Source organism: Vanellus vanellus (genome assembly GCF_965231255.1).
Source record: "Vanellus vanellus genome assembly, chromosome: 1".
Lineage (NCBI taxonomy): Eukaryota > Metazoa > Chordata > Aves > Charadriiformes > Charadriidae > Vanellus > Vanellus vanellus.
The window spans coordinates 71,255,804-71,275,006 of NC_138905.1; the positions used below are offsets into that span (position 1 = coordinate 71,255,804).

A 19,203-nucleotide genomic window follows, 5' to 3' on the forward strand; every position below is an offset into this window, starting at 1 on the left:
AGTCAACAGTAAAGCCTCCACACCCTCTGGAACAGCAGAAACCTCCAAGAAAATTCAACTTAAAGACAGCTACAAAGCAAATCCATTGTGTTACTGATTCTTCATTCTCCTCTTCACCTTTCCCCAGAATTTTAGTTCTTCACTTCATACTAGTGAAATAAGACATAGGAAAAACAATGCACATAACTGACACCCAAATTAATTTGTAGCGGCGGGGAAAACAAAGATCATGTTATACTTAACATCAACTATCCCAGGAAAAAAAGTGTTACACCACCGCATCCACTAGCGGTCACTTACCAGAAGATTGAAGCCATGCTTGAATTTTTGGAAGCAGTCAACAAATTCATCTGGAGGTGGTGGTTTTGCACGGAGAGTAAGAACTCCCTCTGGTAAACAAAATGACATTTTTATATATCCATTTATATGGTATATAATTTCTATAAATATTACAGGTATGGTAAACATATAAATACATAATAAAGTTACCAACTTGGAGAATTTTGTAAATATAGAACTACAGCAGTGCCCATATTTTGCAGTCATGTCTCTAATGAGTCACTCCCCATTGACTTCAAGCAAATGATTTCCATAGGTTTCCCTCTAAGAATATACTGCGTAGGATCTTTTGTGTTCAAATTGAAAGAAAATTACTACATTCATTAAAAAAAAAAAACCAAAAAAAACCACACACACAAAAAGATAAATTTGCTAGCTACTTCAGTGATCCTTAGAGAAACAGAATTGTGTGCTGCAAGAACTCCTACCTCCAGGTCCTTTCTTTTTACTTTTTTTAGTTTTCTTCCTCTTTGAAAGTTCAGCAAATGCTTCAGCAGCTTTTTGAAGTTTGGTAACAAAATATTCGATGTCATCCAAAATATGGTTCAGAATTTGCTATGGGAGAAAAGAAAAGTAACAGTTTCTCTAGAGAACCTATAGCACAAATCCTCCAGAACTCAAAGTGACTACACTCTCAGACACCAACAGCTTCTTCAGAACAAAGTTCATGCTAGTGCATTGCTATTCTTAACTTTACACACCTACAAAGTATTTTAAATCTCAGATTTTAAAAAACTTAGGGCCAGGGGAAGTTTTTTTAAAATATAAGCATCAAGATTATTAAATTCAGATTGGAATTACACAATTCATTCACACATTTAATTTTCTCTCAGAACACATGAAAAAATTCTAAATATTTGTGTAGGACAGCATTTTCCTAAACAGTATAACTTCATAATCTCTTTTAGTACAAAGCATTAAGCTGTTTGTTGAGAGTCAGAATGTAATTTTATAGAGGTAGTACTCTTTGAAGGATTGTTTTCAAAGAGCAAGGACCCCCTGGGGAAAACATGTATAGACCAATTCAGTAAGCCCCAACATAATTTCCTTAAGACCCCTGGATGTTGCCAAGTAGAAAAATAAAGTTAGAACTGACAAATGGGGCAATATTTGATATTGCATACAACACAAGACCTGCCCAATTTTGTTGTTTATAGACAATGTCAGAAATGACCATATGTTCATTTTCCAGATATTGCACACATCTAAGTGCCACAAAATTAATGGAATTTAAGTTTATCCTTACACTTTGCTGAATTTGGTCTATCACATAAAATTAGTATTTATATTGCTAGCACTTCACAGCAGAAAACTTTGTACCAACATTCAGTACTTTTTTTTTTTCTCTCTTTTTTAAAGAAAAAAAAGTAAGAAAAAGAATGACTGCCTATTCATTTTTAAGGTCTACCACATTACATAGCCTGGCTGGAAGGCTTTCCTCCAGAACTGAATTTCCCATGTAGAGAAAGCCTTCCCACAAGGCAGAGCTGCGAAATTTCACAGACATTAAGCAATACCGCTTGCAGTTTGTCACTTACAACATCTCTGTCAATCCTGGCTGCTATCATCTCCGCTGTTTCTTCATGATCATGGTATTGTCTATGTTTTTCAACTACAGAAAAGAGAAAAGAAGAATAAGACATCTATATATGCAGAATTAGTAACCAACACTTCCTATATGGCTTATGTTTGAAACCCTACTGCTCTGAGAAAAAGATGGACAATGTTTGTACCATTCAATTTGCAAGGACTCCACACCACCTGAAAATCTTGCACCCTAATGCCCGATCCTGCCACGTCTCACAAAAAAGCTTAGGTGTATGATTTCAATCAACTTAGCTGCATAAATGAAGTTAACCACAGAAGTGTGGTACCAGGGCCTAAACAAGAAAATTACAGCAGAAAATGGCAAATTATAAACACAACGTAATGAGAAATCATCCCATTTTGCAAAATATGCTGAAAACTCCAGCAGAAGTAAGCAAGAGGGAAGAGTGTAGCCATGACTTCAAAGACAATTTTGATGTAGAAGGCAATAAGCAAAAAGGGATGTAGGAATTTGGATAGAGAGACCAAGTCTGGCAGCACAGAAATGGGGAGAGGTAACGATGTGATAAACCCGGTACTTCCAAATACCAACGGACAGAGTCAGTGATTTTTATTCTAAAACAACAAGGGTTAACATTTTGAGAAAAGACAAGTTTAGCATTTATAAGTCACACTAAATACTGTATTGTTTTTGTTAACAGGTGGGATTTTAGTAAATACATTTTTAGTAAATACATTTTAGGAAAGATGCACAAGAGCGGAATAAAAGGAACCGCAGGAACTCAGGTCCACAAGTGGTCTGGCAAGAAAGATCACTTGACAAACCAGTGAAACTTCTCGGAGGTTGAGAAGTCCTCAAACAGAAGAACAAACTAACCTTTACTCAAGACAGATGTAATACTGCAGATTAGTAGACAAAAGCATTCTTAACATTACAGGTTTCTCTGAACATTTTTAGCTGTTTTCTTTGTATAGTTGTGTACTTTGTTGACTGATACAGTTTAATAAACCAAAAATAATAAAGACTCTATGGTTAATGACTTCTAATTCTAAACGTTTTGAATCTATTATAAAAAAAAAAAAAAAACAACCAACAAAAATAAACCCAGACCCCAAAAGGCCTCACTTTAACCAAGATTATTCCCTTAATAGTCTGTTTTACAGAAGGAACTTTATTTGAAAAAAATATTCTTTTGAAATAGTAAATCTGATCAAAATAAAAATGTTTCCACTAGAGATTTAAAAAAAAAAATAAAATAATCCAAACCCATACAGTATTCCTTGGATAGGGCTTTAAAAACCAAACCCAAAACACAACGAACTAGTTTAGCTATACACGCCATTAAAGATAAATATAAAATAAATAAATAATGCTGATCTCTAATCACCTTTTAATCCATGATTATATTTTTTAATTGTCCAAAATATCTGGCCTACGCTCTCTCTATTACTACAGACAGCATCATTAAATTACTAGTTATGACAGTACTGACTACTGTGAATGTTCACAAAAAAGCCCAGGTTAGAAACCATAGCCAACACCCCCAGCCAGCTAAACACAATTAAAAGAAGCTCTGAACCGAAATGCAGAAAACGGGTAAGTGCAAGTAAATGACAAGTCGGATTATGACAGTCAGGTCTTATTCCCCAGATCAGGCAACGGTGGCTTGGGGCATTTCAAACTAGACTGGGAGAATAATCCTGTCTGCTCTCAGCAAGAACAGAGGGGTGACCTTGTACAACCATTCCCACATCTGGATTCCATTACTGTAATCTTTATGAAAGTGGTCTTTCCAAATTATTTTTGTTATCACCACGGATCATAAAAACCTACTGCCCAGAACAAGTTTATTACCGTGCTTGAGGCAGTGGGCTCCCAGAAATACTCACACTCCCCCTGCTCAGCGGCCCACGCGGACCACGCTGCCACACGGCTTCTCACGTCCACCTGGGTGATAGTCCCCGGTGGCACAGGGGCAGGCGCCCGCGGCGGTGGAGGGATGGTGCTGTCAGCTTTGGATATCATCCTAGAGGAAGAGAAGAAAGCCCAGAAGTGACACTTGAAGGAAAAACATTCTCTTTTCTAGTGCTTAATCAGAGAAGACAAGGAGGCTTTACAAGGACCTCTTCTACTGTCGAGCATACTATGGGCTTGCCCAGTAAGCAGTACTCAAGACCATGATGTGTAAATATGTTCAACATAGCAGGAAACCCACTCCATGATAGGGTTAGCAAACTTTTGTCACCTGGCCACATGGGAAATCCCCAAGGAGTGCCACAGAGCACAATGTCTAGAGATCTGCCAGTTTACGCAGGTGAATTCAGCGGATTGGGTTTAGTAGGTGGCATTTTTACCACCGTATGCAGTTTACTGGATGGACTTCCATTTTGTGTGAAATTTTTCATTAGAAGTTACCTTTCAGCCATCAGAAGTTCTGTATCTAGTTTCCAAATTTGACAGGTTGTGACCTACCTGTTTCTCAAAAGTCTACCAACAAAACCAATTAAATTTACAGGTTGTTTTTCTTTTTTATGTCAGTGGCCTGTTTATACTGTCTCGATACAAGTGTACAGTCCCTTCACAGACTGTATCAAAGTTCCCACCTGCAATTTTCCAGTTTTTCCATTCTTAATATAGTTTTAAATACCATAAGGAAACAGGTCTTTGAAGTCATTCTGCAACTTGATACCAACAGACAAAAATTCCCAACAACTCCTGTCATACATACATCCCATCCCTTCTCCGTGTCCCTACTTAAAAGCAAGATCTTCAACTTAAATTCTTCTCTTTATAATCCCATCTCATTCATGGTATTCAACACCACCACAAAATGTCAAGTGGTCTTTGGACGCCAAACAAACAAAAAAAATAAATGTTTCCATCACCATTCCTTCCTCCAGTCTCCTGGGCGCTCTTCTCTGCACATCCCACACTTCTACTTGTCAGTAACATTGCAGCAACTTGATAATGCGGTGTCAGGGAGGAGGGTCTCCCCCTGCGACCCGATCAGCATGTGCACGATACGACAGCGAGTAACGTGCACTAATGACCTCTTGGCCTCACAGCCCTCAGAAGCTGATACCTCAGATTATTTTTCCTGCTAGATGCACTGACCTACATTCTTTTCCCAATTAAATCTCGTTAGTTTGCCAGCACATCCAATGTGTTTGGGTCCTTCTGGATTACCTCTTTGTGCTTATACTTGTTTGATACAGTCCAACAAACAGAAAAGTGTGCTTATTTAATTTTAAACTCACAGGTAAATTTAGACACAGATCAGTTTTTGTTTTGTTTTTATAGGAGTGTCCATTACTCGAGGGAAAATTCACGAGTTGCGCGTCGGAATTTAATAGGTAACTAAGACTGTTATAAACTTGTTCATACAACAGTGTCATTTTTACTTAATGCTTTTTGTCCAAAGACTTCTCTATCTGGACCACAAGACTAAGTGTTATTGAGAGATACTATCAGGACATACTAACTTTTCAACAGACTACCACCATAACCATTCAGTATCGAATATATTTGTGCCCTTGTTGTTATATCTCTGTTAGCTACCTATCATTTCTGTATTAATCTTCTCTGAACCCAATAAACTGTTTTTCCCCACATATTCTTACTAGCAGAGAAGCTGTTGCTACCAGGGAAACAAGGAGTCTTCAGCATCGTTAAACAGGCAGGCAGGAAGATTATTCCATCTTCAGCTGCTATTTCATTTAAGAATTTTAGATCCCAAAACCTTTTATCAAAATCTTACTTACTTGGAGTTATGGGGCATTTATGTTTTAAATTTAAATTTAATTTAAATTCTGAACTACTTGACCCATATGCAGAACTAAGACATGCAACGGTATTCTCTGGCAACTGGTACTGATGTCAGCTGTTCCCATCACTAAGCTGGAAACAGGAAAGGTTAAGAGTAACGCCATAAACTGAGACAGCATGAGATAATTATTAAAGCAAGGTCTCTACATGCGGTTTTGGAAGTATATTATCAACCAGGCACAAAGAGTAAAAACGGCAGGCAGACTGAGAGCATCTGAATGCTGTAACACTATTTGGTGATCCTATACAGTGCCAAGAAGTTAGGTTTTTACCTCAGTGTTTCAAGCCTCTTCTTTTGTTTCCCACTTTTGCTGTCACTGATTGCACTTTCAATATCTTCATGAATAAAGCTAGCCTAAAGAGACAGAAGCAGAAACCATCAGTTATCAGCTATACCTCCTCACACACTTTTTTTAGGGCATCTTTAGATTCCAGAACCCCTTGTCAAATCCCATTTATATAAAAGTTCTAGGATAAATTATTTTACACGTAAACAGAATGAAGAAACACACAATGCTATTGTCTGGGAGTTGGTATTTTTGTCACTGTTCCAATTTAAAGCATTGTCATCAGATGAGTATGTCATCTAGACACCAAATTTGTCTGAACAGATGTAATTATCTCAAGTCAACCATTATTGAACAAGCTATTTTTTCTCCTCCTAGTACGTCATTTTTGTTTTTCTCAAGCACGTTAGGGGAAAGACTTACTATAAAAATAATCTGCTATAGATAGTAGCAGCAGATAGTAGCAGCATAAAGGATTAGGAAAGTAACTTGTAGTTTTACAGTTTCCTTTAAGAAATAACAATAGCCTCCAATTTCTCTTTGATTTAATAGAAGATGAATTTTCCAGAACAGTTCCTAATCTGTAGGTTCCTGCCTAATCATAACTGCAGTCTGCCTCCACCAGTGGCCCACAAGTGAAATTTTGATGCACGTCTGAGGCATTATTTTAATAGATCTTGCATTAAATAGGTCACAGCTTCTCGTAGGATTTAGAATGCTCTGTTACATGTCTTCAGCTGACAAATTAATTTCCTACACAGGTTGTCAAGGGCCAAATCTGTCAGTGCCTGGCTCGCTCTACAAAGTCCACATCTATCTTGGTCCCTTCATGGTGAAGCAGCATGCTAATTTTGGGGAGGAATATGTAACTTCTGCTAGGACCAGAGGACTTAGTTGAATTTAGGATCTAAAGGGATTAACAGACTTCTCAGTCTGTAATGAATTGCACTACAGAATATGGACTAGAGATACATTACAGTTGAAGACTTAATAGAAAAAACTTAAGTGGATTTGAGGACCTTTAAAACCAGAAGTATTCCATTAATCATACTCTTGATATTTATTATTTAACAATTTTTTTTTGTTTATAAAGCATTGAATGCCCCAAATATTATTGATTTTGACTAATTTTTTAGTGCAGAGGCTCCTGAGGTTCATGGCAACTTCTGATTAAAAACAGGACAAAGGGAGGAAGCCCTATCCTTTCAAAACCAGCCAAGACTCCGGGGTAAGGAAGAAAACCTACAGTACGGTCACAGAGTCAAACAAAACCTCAGAAGAGAAGGAGAATCCTGGACTTCCAAGACATGCTTATGTGCTCTGCATTTTTATTTGTACACAGAGGAACAACTTCAAAAGATGAAAGTCTAAAGAAAAGAGACCATCTCTACCTACACCTGGGGAGGCTGCGTCCAACCAGACCTCACCGAGGATCCCTGAGTTATTTAACATACTGCAACCTCATCTTCTCACAGGATCCCAATTGCCAGTGAAACAGCTAATTCCGTGCAACTAGTCACACAATTAAATAGTCGTCTTCACACCACTCTCACTGTACCAATTTCAAAACAGTTGCACAATATGATTAGCAATGTTTTTTTTAAGACAATGATATGGACTACTACTATCAGAGTTTAAAGTATATAGAGTAACTAACAGAAATTAAAATTTATAATCCTGGAAATAAAGAAGCATTGCAGAATACATTAAAAAAAGATATTTACACTCGAAGGAAACATTTTAATCAGAGACAATCTCTTTCCTTGTTTTGCTGCTCCTGCAACTAATATTTTCCTTTTCATTATCTCTCCAGCAAAGCAGGGTTGAAGAGAGGTGGGAATGCAGAGAAGGTTTAATTGTTCAGTGGCAGAAAGAGCAGAAAAAGGGGAAACTCTAGGGAAGACTAAGGGCTTGGAGGAGTTCTTTGCAGACTATAAGAGAAGTTTGAGATAACTCAAATTATTTTACACCACATTCTTCAGAAACGTGAATGCAAACCATATACATATTCCAGAGCTTTACTTATTTGCAAACCTAAATGAACTGCTACAGAGCCCAAGAATTAATATTTACAGTAACGACATATTTGCACATGCACTAAAGATTCAACTTCCACGCCAGAGTACTCTCTTGCAAGACATACTATGCTACATTTACCAACACACTATATGTAGTGCTGATATCATAAATGCATTAAAAGTTAAAGCATATTTATAAGAATAAGAGAACAGAATTCTTTTCTATGAATATGCTAATTTGATTTTATCCACTGTACTTGCCAACTCATAAAATTTCCCTTAGTCAAATAAGTCATAGCAGATCTCCATTAGCACCTTACCTTAATCTCATCACATTGGAAAAGATGCAAATCAGGCTTGTTTTGGGTTGGTTCTTTACATACTAACGCAAGAATTGAATTGTAATTGCATGCATTCATCACAGCTTGGCAATGCTGAATTGTGCTTAAAGGAAAATTCTCCAGTTCATTCTGCCAGAAGAGAAAAAAAAACAACAAAACACCACCTTACTATATACAGTCCTGATCTCAGAAAAGCTGCATGAGTTAAAAAGTGATAACAAGCTAATTAAAATGCCGAATCTCTCATACATCATTTTTCTGCCTGTTCCCTTTCTCTCTCTCTCTCTGAAAATGAAACTGCCACTCACAGATCTTACCTTTGATTCCAAGTCCACCAAACTGACAGCTTTGTCATCCACTTGAAGAATCATATCTTGAGTCCACACTTTGCCTTTGGCATCCAGCAGTTTCAGCTTCCTTATTCCATCATCCACAGTAATCATTGCCTCTTTTCGGTCCAGAACAAAGGTGGTCAAGTGCTAGGGAATGGGACGTACATATAAAAAATTTGTAATTTGTAATTCCTAGGCAGTGTCAGTATTCAAATTGCCAGGAAATAGCAATACAAATTATTCATGATTAAAAGCACCTTTGTATATGACAGATCCCACCAATAAGCCACAGGAGAGGTTGTTTAGTCCATAATGTCATTTTAACTCAACTGATTTTTGTAAATCACTGTTTGTCATCCTCTGTCATTTCCTCACTACAATAAGTGGTTAGACTTGAAGGCATATTCTGACATCTTTCAGGTATCACAGCTGGAATTAAACCCCGAGTATTTAATTAGCTCTCTTGAGGAGTAAAAACCTGTCTCACTTGGCAAGCTGAATCCAGGAAGCGTCAGCCGAAGCTTCCCAGAAACACCTCCACCACCACCCTGACCTGGAGTGTCCTTGTCTCACCCAGAGCTGCCAGCTAGCATGCTGGTGGTAACCATGATGGGCTTGTACCTGACTGGGATACCTTATGGACAGGCTAGTGGCTTATTTTATGCGGATCACATTAGAAATGCAATATACTAACTACTTTTGCTTACCAACAACTTGGAATATTCTCCAGATTCAATTGACGGTCTAGAAATTAAATACTACCTCACTGACATCACCTCAACTAGTTTCCCTGCCATTATGGTTTTGACAATTTCTCCTTCAACATGCCAACCATGCAAGACCACCCATAAAATTATTTCATTTTATCCAGGTGTAAATCTAGCTTCCCGTTCTTATTGAAGATCTGGTTACACTCATTGAAACTGAACCGACTTTAATATATGCCTGCACACCTATCTTCTAAAGATTTTTAAAAAATTAAAATGAAGTGTGCTTTCTTCTATCACAGAATAACAGCATTTAGTCCTGACAGACAGGAGAGTAGATACAAGCTGCATATAATCAAAGAATTAAAAAAGTTAAGAGAAAAACTCTCTACTTACACTTCAAATACAAGTACTAATTTTTATGCCAGTACAGTACCAAAACCGTTATGAGGACACCAAAGAAAAATACAGTCAATTAGAAACAACACAAGTATTCATTTGCAAGCTGATCATAGTACAGAAGCACTTGAAAATCAGACTCTTCTGCATATGATCTCACAATTTACAGCTGATTTAAAACTCAGCAAAAAGGACCCGACAATCTATGGTATTTGTAAGACGCGGCTTAAGCCATGACAGCGGTCTGATGGCAGTGGGAGAAAGTCTGTGCCCAAGTAAGACTACAGAATAAGGCACTGCATCCAGAAGTGCTTAACAGGCTACATATGGGTACCCAGGCTTACTTTGCTGAGTATTTTAAATGTATCTACTCCTGGATAAAACATGACAGCAGCACGCAGTAATTCTGCAAAGCAGCTTATGATGGGAAGATACTTTGCACTTCACCCTGAGGAAGAATCTGCGCAGGGAGAATATATTTAACTACTACATAGTAGACTAACTGGGGCTTTTACGGGTTAATGCTCAGCTCTTTCTGAATATTTTGTCACCTCTGCTGATTATCACCGATCAAAGTACTCATTTTAAATCTCATCCAGAGTGCCTCGCCAGCAGCACAGGGTTTTTCAGCTCTGCCTCATCCTTGCAACAAGGCAGGTTCAGAGACAGGGCAGCATAACACATTGAACTGATATCCCATTGAGAAGTCCTGTCCGTTTGCCAAACTACACACAACTTTGCTTACATTCTTCTACATCACAATTTCAGCTCATTATGGCAAAGCTGTAGAATTTGAGACATTTCAATGTAATCTATTCTGAAGTGACCTCGGGCTGGCGGGACATTTTGAAAGATGTATATGCCTTCAAGCATACGTATCCTCAAATATCAAGTAGGCAAAAATAACCACATGTAACTGAGAGCTATAATTGGTATATCGCTCCTCGTCTCACCTCTACGTGATACTGCGAAGTTTCGGATATGCTGCTGGCACTGTCTCGTGCATAATTCTTTCTTTGTTCTAGAGATAGGAGGAAAAGAAAGAATAATTATTCACTCACCTTCTTATCATGTTGTTTTGAATACATCTCAGATACACTTAAGCCTAGTTGTATATATGAAAACAGAAGATGAGCTGCTGTTAACTTCTGTAATTTTGACAGAAAAAAACCTTCACCCCCACATAGTCCAGCACAAGGATCATACTTACGTCAACAATGTTAAGAGAGAGCCAGCGGGTGCAAACAAAAGCCACAGCGAGTCAGGACACCAGAGGGGAACAGTGTTCTGACTGAAAATGCTTCATTAGGAAGCCTGATTATTAAAATCACTGGCTTGCCACTTTGGTAGGAATATAACAACTAGCATCAGGCTTACTGTATTTGTATGAACGTACTTGAAAGCAAAAGTATTTTCTGATATACATATAATTTTCATGTTAAATCTGCAAAACAACAAAGCCACGCACAAAGAAGACCTGACTCATCCTTTATTTCTTCCTAAAGCATTCAATTTGATGAATAACTAATGTAAAAATATGCATGGAAATTAGAGGAAAAAAAGAAGCAGCAGGGCAGGGGGAAGGGGGGAGAAAAGCCAAAAGCTGCAGCAGAGAAAGGAGAAATGCACACCAAACATCTCTAGAGCAGAAATATTTTTCAGCTGAACAAAAGACAATGCTGCAAAATCAGAAACATAATTTGCCTTTTACCTCATCCAATAAATTAATATCAAACCAGCAGAGGAGGGAAGGGAAAATGCAAGACGAAGACACGACACACACCCACATCACAAAATAATGAACTTTGATGAATACTGAAGAAAACTTTTCAACCTTAGTGGAAAAAAATTGCCTGCAATTTGGAGTGTTTTCCCCTTTTTTCACCATAACCACTTAAATGCCCGATCTGGAAGACCAGGAGCTTTGCCTAAGGTAAGAAGTCACTAGGAGGCTTAGCTGAGAGAGGACCAAAGAGACTCTGCAAGTAGGCAATTCTTTTCTCTCCATTTCATAACTCAATTTCTGATCTTCAACTAAAATAGGCAGTTTGATTTTTTTTTTTTTTTGAAAGAATGCATCTGATGTACAAAATACATCAATTTCATCATACTTGGAGTATGATGAGGGAAAATAAAAGCATGTGATTCTGTTGACAGGAAAGTTAATTTTTGCAAAATAATAAAAAAAAAAAGCTAACTACTACCAAGAACATGATCTGTGACATACAGAGATCTGCAGTGAGGACACCAGAAAAGCCGCACTGTGAAAGGCTCTTGTCTGACCAGGGTTCCTTCATACAGGCATTTCAGGTGCTGATGATGACAGCAGCGCCCTCATTTTCAGATGTCACTTGTAGAAGTGTTTGTCACCTTTTATCATCACACCATTATCTCTCCAGTTCTCAGTGACTTTCATGAAAGACAATACAGTTTCTGCAATCCCTCACTAGCTTGAAGCCCTCCTCTCACTATGACAAACACCGCTCATGCAACAGAGCCGTCCTGCTCCTGTACAGCAGCTACTCCACTTGCTTTAGCAAGAGAAGCGTGCAGTGCAATCAGCCAAATTCAAGAACACCGTGGATTACCAGAATTTTTAACCACGTGTGAATATTTCAAAACAGATGTCTTACTTTCATTATCCATTATTCTGAAATCCCAGGGCAGAGGATCTGCATTGGTTCCAACTGTAACTACTATTTCTGCTTTTGCAGCATGTTACTTAAAGTATTTTTTTGGTTGATTCTCTTTTTAAATATAATAGATGCACACACAGAGAGATGCACACCCCAACAAAACAGTCAGTAAAGCAGTACTGTCTGATTTGCTACCTTTCTTTTTCTGTTTGGATGATGATCTGAAGAAGTAAAGTCCATCTGTTCCTAACAAAACAAGGGAATTAAAAAGCAGTATCTAGTTTAACCCCATAGAATTATTTGCATCTCCAAGGGGATCAGTTAACAGTCTTCTATTATGGACTGTAAATGATAGTTAAATGCTGTCCAGTTAGAAAGTATACATGCTTTTAAAAAAAAAAAAAAAAAAAAATCACTTGTTTCAATTAACAATGCATACTCAGCTTTGACAGTCATTATCTATTTTTAGGTGAACAAAAGAATTACTTTTTAAACAATATCAAATTAAACCAGGATAAGAAATTTTACATCCATTGTAAGGTTTATAAATCCTGCAAACAGTAACAGAGTTTTTTTAAATAAACAAAGAGTACGTAGAGGCTCCAAAGGAATGAAGAAGAAAGCAACTTTTGCAAGAGATTCCTTGCTCTGCTTCACAGAAATTTTGTCCTCTGTTAAGACAGGATATCCAAACCCATTCGTAGCACTGATTAACACATCCTCTTCTACAGAGCAGCCCTAACACTCACAATAGACCCGATGGCAAGGTTTTCAACACACTATATTACGGTGAGAACAATAGTGTTTATATAAGAGAGCTTTCTGAATGCTAATAAAATCTGTGGTTGCCTACACTTGAAAGCCAACGAGAGCCCCTCAAGTTCTGCATTCTTAATTACAACAGAATAGTAACAAGAGCTTCAATAAAATTTGCAATTAGCAATAGTCAATCCATATTTGTGTTAATAAATAAAATGTATAGTCACCACAACAACTGACGGTCCATACCGAGTTCAGCAATAATTCCCTTCTGCCTTTTTCCTTCTTTAATACAGGTAGAATGATTATTAGAATCTGCTAGAGAGCCAAGTTATCATATAGAATAGAATGGAATGTTTCATTTCAGTTGGAAGGGACCTACAATGATCATCTAAGTCCAACTGCCTGACCACTTCAGCGCTGACCAAAAGTTAAAGAGTGTTAAGAGCATTGTCCAAAATTTTATGTGGTTTTGGATGAGTTAAAAAGTAGCCTATAGCAGCTGTGAATGTTGTCAACATAGCTACAGAGGAGCTGGAGGTAGATACGATGTGGAACCACTCCATCCTGAAACTATTCACCTTTCAAAATACATCTAAAAAGTACCCTAGCATCAGACAAAAGTCTTCCATTGCTTCTGGAAGGGTTTTTCCTCCACCTTTGTTTTTCAACCCTTTTACAATTCCATAGTTTGAAAGTGGGTCTCCTCTCCCATACAGGGTCACAATCCAGCTGCTAATCACCCAGGCTCCCCAAGAAATGGTTTTCTTGGCTGCCTGGCATAAGCTGCACTAAAGAAAGAATGAATAAAGTCCCCCCATGACAATATGAACAAAAGAAAGAAAGAAGAAAAAGAGACTGCCATCCCACATGCATCCCCTTTCCCATGGTTTTTGCCAGTAGCTCAGATCTTGGCCTCTTGCCTTCTCCTACTGCCTGGCTCATGTCCCAGATTCTACCTACAAACCTTGCCCTCAGAAAGGACACAAACCCTTTTGCATCCTCTTCTGCTGATGTGCTCCACTGCCTTGAACTTCCAGCAAAATTGATATAAGCCTGGAAACTGGTTCTGCGTCCTCCTCTACCCAGATAATATAAGAGTCTGCTGCTTCTTCCTACAACGCTTTCACGTTTCCACTGTCGTCAGATATATCTGAGCTCATGACTCTCGCAGTCTTTTTCATCCATATACAGCTCCTTATTTTTCTTCTTTTCCTACAGAGTTGCCCACTGCCATTCTACTTGAAATGTACCTTCCACCTCCTCAACTTTCTCACATATCAAAAGTGGCTGATTACAATTGATCAATATTAATCTGACCACTTTTACAGAAACCCTGAAAATGCTCCCTGATTTATCCATGATCTTCAAATGCAAGCAACTCATACCCTACTACTGAAAACAAGCAACAGAATTTGCTGACTTACTGAACGTACTGGGCCTGGCTGGGATGGAGTTAGTTTTCTTCATAGCAGCCTCTGTGGTGCTGTTTTGCATCTGTGACCAAAACAGTGTTGATAACATTGCGATGGTTTAGCTATTACAGAATCACAGAATAGTCAGGGTTGGAAGGGACCTCTGGAGATCATCTAGTCCAACCCCCCTGCCAGAGCAGGGTCACCTACAGCAGGTTGCACAGGACAGCGTCCAGGCGGGTTTTGAACGTCTCCAGAGTGGGAGACTCCACAACCCCTCTGGGCAGCCTGTTCCAGTGTTCCACTACCCTCAAAGTAAAGAAGTTCCTCCTCATGTTAAGATGGAACTTCCTATATTCAAGCTTGTGCCCATTACCCCTCGTCCTATCAATGGGCACCACTGAAAAAAGACTCCTCCCATCCCTCTGGTATCCTCCCTTTGAGTATTTGAAAGCATTAATAAGATCCTCCCTCATTCTTCTTTTCCCTAGACTAAAGAGACCCAAGTTCCTCAGCCTTTCCTCATATGAAAGATGTTCTAATCCCCTAATCATCTTTGTAGCCCTTTGCTGGACCCTCTCCAGCAGATCCCTGTCTTTCTTGAACTGGGGAGCCCAGAACCGGACGCAGGGAGCCCAGAACTGGACGCAAGTTCCAGTATTGTATTGCTGAACAGTGTCAAGGCCTTCTCTGTTTCTCACTCAAGCCACCCCAGTGAGCAGGCTGGGGTGCACAAGAGGCTGGGAGGGGACAAAGGTGGGACAGCTGACCCCAACTGACCAAAGGGATATTCCATACTGTATAATGTCATGCTCAGTAATAAAAACGGTGGGTACTCTTTCTAAAGTAGCCCTTGCTCAGAGACTGTCTGGGCACTAGTCTGCTTGTGGGAGGTGGAGAGTGACTGCCTTTGTGTTATTTGGAGTTTTTTTTTCTTTTTTTTCCCCCCTCCCTCTTCTTTCCTTCACTTATTAAGCCGTCTTTATCTTGATCTGATTCTCTCCCCATCCCACTGCAGGGAGGAGACATGGGGAATGAGCAAGCAACTGGGTAGGTCCTTAGTTGCTGGCTGGGGTCAAGCCCCAACACCGAAAGAAAAAAAAAGTTTTGTATGCTCCATTTCACTCTCCCAATCAGTCTCAGCCTCTCATTGCTCCCTTCATGCATGAAGAGAGTTATTGAAGCTAAAGCAAAATTCTGCATCAGAGACTTCCAGATAGGATGCATAAAACTATCAAAGTATTAATAAAACTATCACAACTATTGAGTTTTTTCTATTTACTCTACATAGTGCAGCTCTTACATCCAACATCTGACATACAGTGCAGCCTTAATACCGCAGTTAGTTCAAACCCTGCTGATATGCTGCACACAATTTACCTAAAGTATTTTCCCTCTGATAAAGGAAAAAAAGAAAAAGGGTCATGGCAGAAGACACTTAAATTAAATTCTTAATCACAATCTATAGCAAAGATAACCCAGAAAATTTGAGCAAAATGAAATCTCTCACAAGGCAAGGGCAATAAACTTAAAAGAAGCATAGTGTTTCACTCATAGGTCCTGACTGTAAGATCTACTAGCTACTAAGCCTTTCAAAGGAATAGAAGCATTGACCCACAGAAACTAATACTCTTCCCGCTGTCTCATGTGGAGAGATGCTCCTGCTATTCATGTCTCTGTGAACTTACTGAATTCACCAGTCATCAGGAACAAACCACGTTTCTGCTTTCAAAGAGACGTGAAAAGGTACTGATGTCATATAAATTTTGGAAGCAGCCAAAAAACCAGAGAACAAAAAAGGAGCTCTTGACCAAAGACTTTTAGCCAAGCTAATACTCTAGACAGTACATGACACAGACAAACAGGAGTTGAGATTGCCATCGCTCATTCTCTTCCTTGCCCTCCCTACACCAAGAACTGTCCTCTCCCTAGTTATTTCTGGGAAGGACCATTTCACACTTCAGAAAGGTAACTATCCCACAGCTTCAGACAGAAACACCAGTGTGGCCCCAGGTCCCTCGAGGCACAGCTATGAACAGAGCCTGACATGGCTAAAATTAAGAGTCCTGTCTCCCCCTTTTTCCAACTGGAAGAGGGTGCAGCTATATGGCAAATTAGAAAGATGCTTAATAAACTCTACCGTAGCCTGGCTCTGTGCCACCGTCCAGAAGACCACACAAAGAAATGTATCACAGCAAGAGAAATCCAATTCTTTATCTCAGTAGGGAAAATTCTTAACAAAAGACCTCAGTCTAGGTCCTAACAGACGCCCTGAAGCACGGGTGGTGCTGATTAGGGCTACGATACCTTTAGGCACAACAAATTTTCAGTTCCTAAAAGCCTAAAACAGAAACAAGGAATCCTGATGCCTAGACTTCCACTCACATCTTACAAATAATTGTATAAGCCAGATGTAACAAATGTTATCAGTGCTATGGTTATGATAGCGCAAAGAAGGACAATGGTGGATCCCACCTTCCCCTCTCGTTGCCAAACTGGAAAATGTCTGTGCAGTGCACAAAGAGACAAAGCTCTGAAATCTGATGGCTATTCATGAGAAGATGGATTAAGAGCCTCCCTCACAAGCTGTCCTAAGAATCCTGGAGCGACTGTAAATTATTACCACACATCATCAAGCAGGAAAGCCCAATGCTTAGTTTACTACTGTGTATTTATGGTTTGCAGTGGACTGATTGCTGACACCCCTTTTAGGAATGCATTGCAGCAGCTGGAAAAACTCAACTTGAGACTGAGAGCAAAGTGCAGGAGACGTGACCTACACACCCAGGGAGAAAAGTCAAAACTTGACTTCAAAACAAATCTCATTAAGAGAGGAGCAACCAGTGGCACTTTCAGAGATTTGTGCCACAAGCTTCTCCCCGATGGCTATGTGGCATTAGCTATCAGTGAAAGTGTATTGTTTAGAAGCCACTTGTTAGTTTAATGCATTCAAGTATCAAGCAACACAAGCATGTTACATGGATTTCTTCTTTCAATGGACTCGTTTACCTAGTTTGTGATCCGCTTGTAATTTCCTTGAATTTATTACACTACAGTTCTTGCTCTGAATGAGGTATTTGAGCAGTGCAAAAATACACACGCAATTTCACCGCTAGCCCCTAATCACAGCCGTGAGAGTATAAACGCCATGTATAAAACACCTAGCCTTTTCTGATGCAGCGTGAAGACAGTTTCAGTAACGTCCTTCCGCTCCGTGCCATATAATAACGTAACAATGTGGAGCTACTCCTGAGGAAAAGGGGTGGCTCCACGCTGCGTCACTCGCTGGCAAAACCCCAGCACAGCCCTGGCTATTGGCGCCGACTGACGCTGCGTGTCCCCCCCGCAAGCAGAGCTGCAGAAGACAGATGGAGAAGCCAATGCTAGAACAACAGATGACGATACGAGCCAAAATCCATTTCTGATGGAAAGATCAGGAAGCAAATGATGAAATAAACCCCATAAGAATGTGCAGAGGGCATCTTCCCTCCCAGTTCAGCCAGAGACTTATCATGCAAATAGAAACCAGTCCATTTCAGGAAGGAAACGAGTGAAAACAAAGGGATTATTTGACACAGGAAAAAGGCAGTTGCAAGGAACTTTTTGCCATCAGATAACCACATCAGAGATACTGATGGCTCCGGTCTAGTTTTATAACTGAACTGTCTGTAACACCAGTAAAACTCCAGCCTCCTTTCCCACTGACACTGTGGTGAACCTTCTGCTTGATGACCAAAGGACTGAATAATCATGAATCACCTCAGCACTGGGACTCAAGAGAGAAACTTCGTGCCATGACATACACGTGTGTGTATATATACGCACACATATATACATATACACACATTATTATTAATAATAACATTTTTTTAGTCTTTACTGTGCTTGGAAGACATTGAGTTCAAGATCAAGTAGTCCCTTAGGAGCTCAGGTAGCATCTTCACTTGTTGATACCCGTGGATAGGTGCTTTAGTCCAAATGACATTCAAAAGTCTTCCAAGAAAAGGAAGTTTGTCATGGGTTAAGTTTGCTGCTAACGTTACATTGTCACATTTTATCAAAACAAAAAACCCCATGGTCCATTTTACTTTTACATTAAAATTATATATTTTTTCCCAATTTATTATAAGTGAATCTATTAAATATGAGCTTTACATATTTACATAAAATATGTACATTTAATAAAATATGTACATAATATAAAATATAAAAAGAAAGCTAGGACACCTCCAATCTGCTTTATAGACTTTCAGTTTCATGGATCGCAAATAAAATACTTTTGTTATTAATTATAAATAAAATATATTATAATAAGAATTTTGAACACATTAACAATTCCAGTATCACTCAACCTCTTTCCACCCCCCTTGGGACAGCATGCACAAAAATCCCTGACTTCACAAAGGAAGAAAAAACACACATGGGAAGCAGAAGAATGGTAACTTGGTTGCTAAAATTAAAAAAAAAAAAAAATGTAATTGCCCTGAATTTGAGAAAGATTTTAGGTGTTTTCCTTGTTTTCTCCAGTTCATACACTTGGTGATACTGACAGCATAGTTCTTTATGCATACAAAACAGAGCAGAAGCAGTAAAACG

General features: G+C 39.0%; 1 protein-coding gene across 3 annotated transcripts in view; it reads right to left on the reverse strand.

Moving 5' to 3' along the window:
- The window catches only part of EPS8 (EGFR pathway substrate 8, signaling adaptor), a 103,677-nt gene that overhangs the window by 32,250 nt on the left and 52,224 nt on the right, over positions 1–19,203 (reverse strand). For all 3 annotated transcript variants that reach the window (XM_082498343.1, XM_082498344.1, XM_082498345.1), the window contains exons 4-11: positions 10,751–10,818; positions 8,677–8,838; positions 8,339–8,488; positions 5,986–6,068; positions 3,778–3,914; positions 1,878–1,951; positions 768–894; positions 301–389 (exon numbers count right to left, since the gene is read on the reverse strand). In XM_082498343.1, coding sequence (XP_082354469.1) covers positions 301–389; positions 768–894; positions 1,878–1,951; positions 3,778–3,914; positions 5,986–6,068; positions 8,339–8,488; positions 8,677–8,838; positions 10,751–10,818 — 890 coding nt within the window. The remainder of the gene's footprint in view (positions 1–300; positions 390–767; positions 895–1,877; positions 1,952–3,777; positions 3,915–5,985; positions 6,069–8,338; positions 8,489–8,676; positions 8,839–10,750; positions 10,819–19,203) is intronic.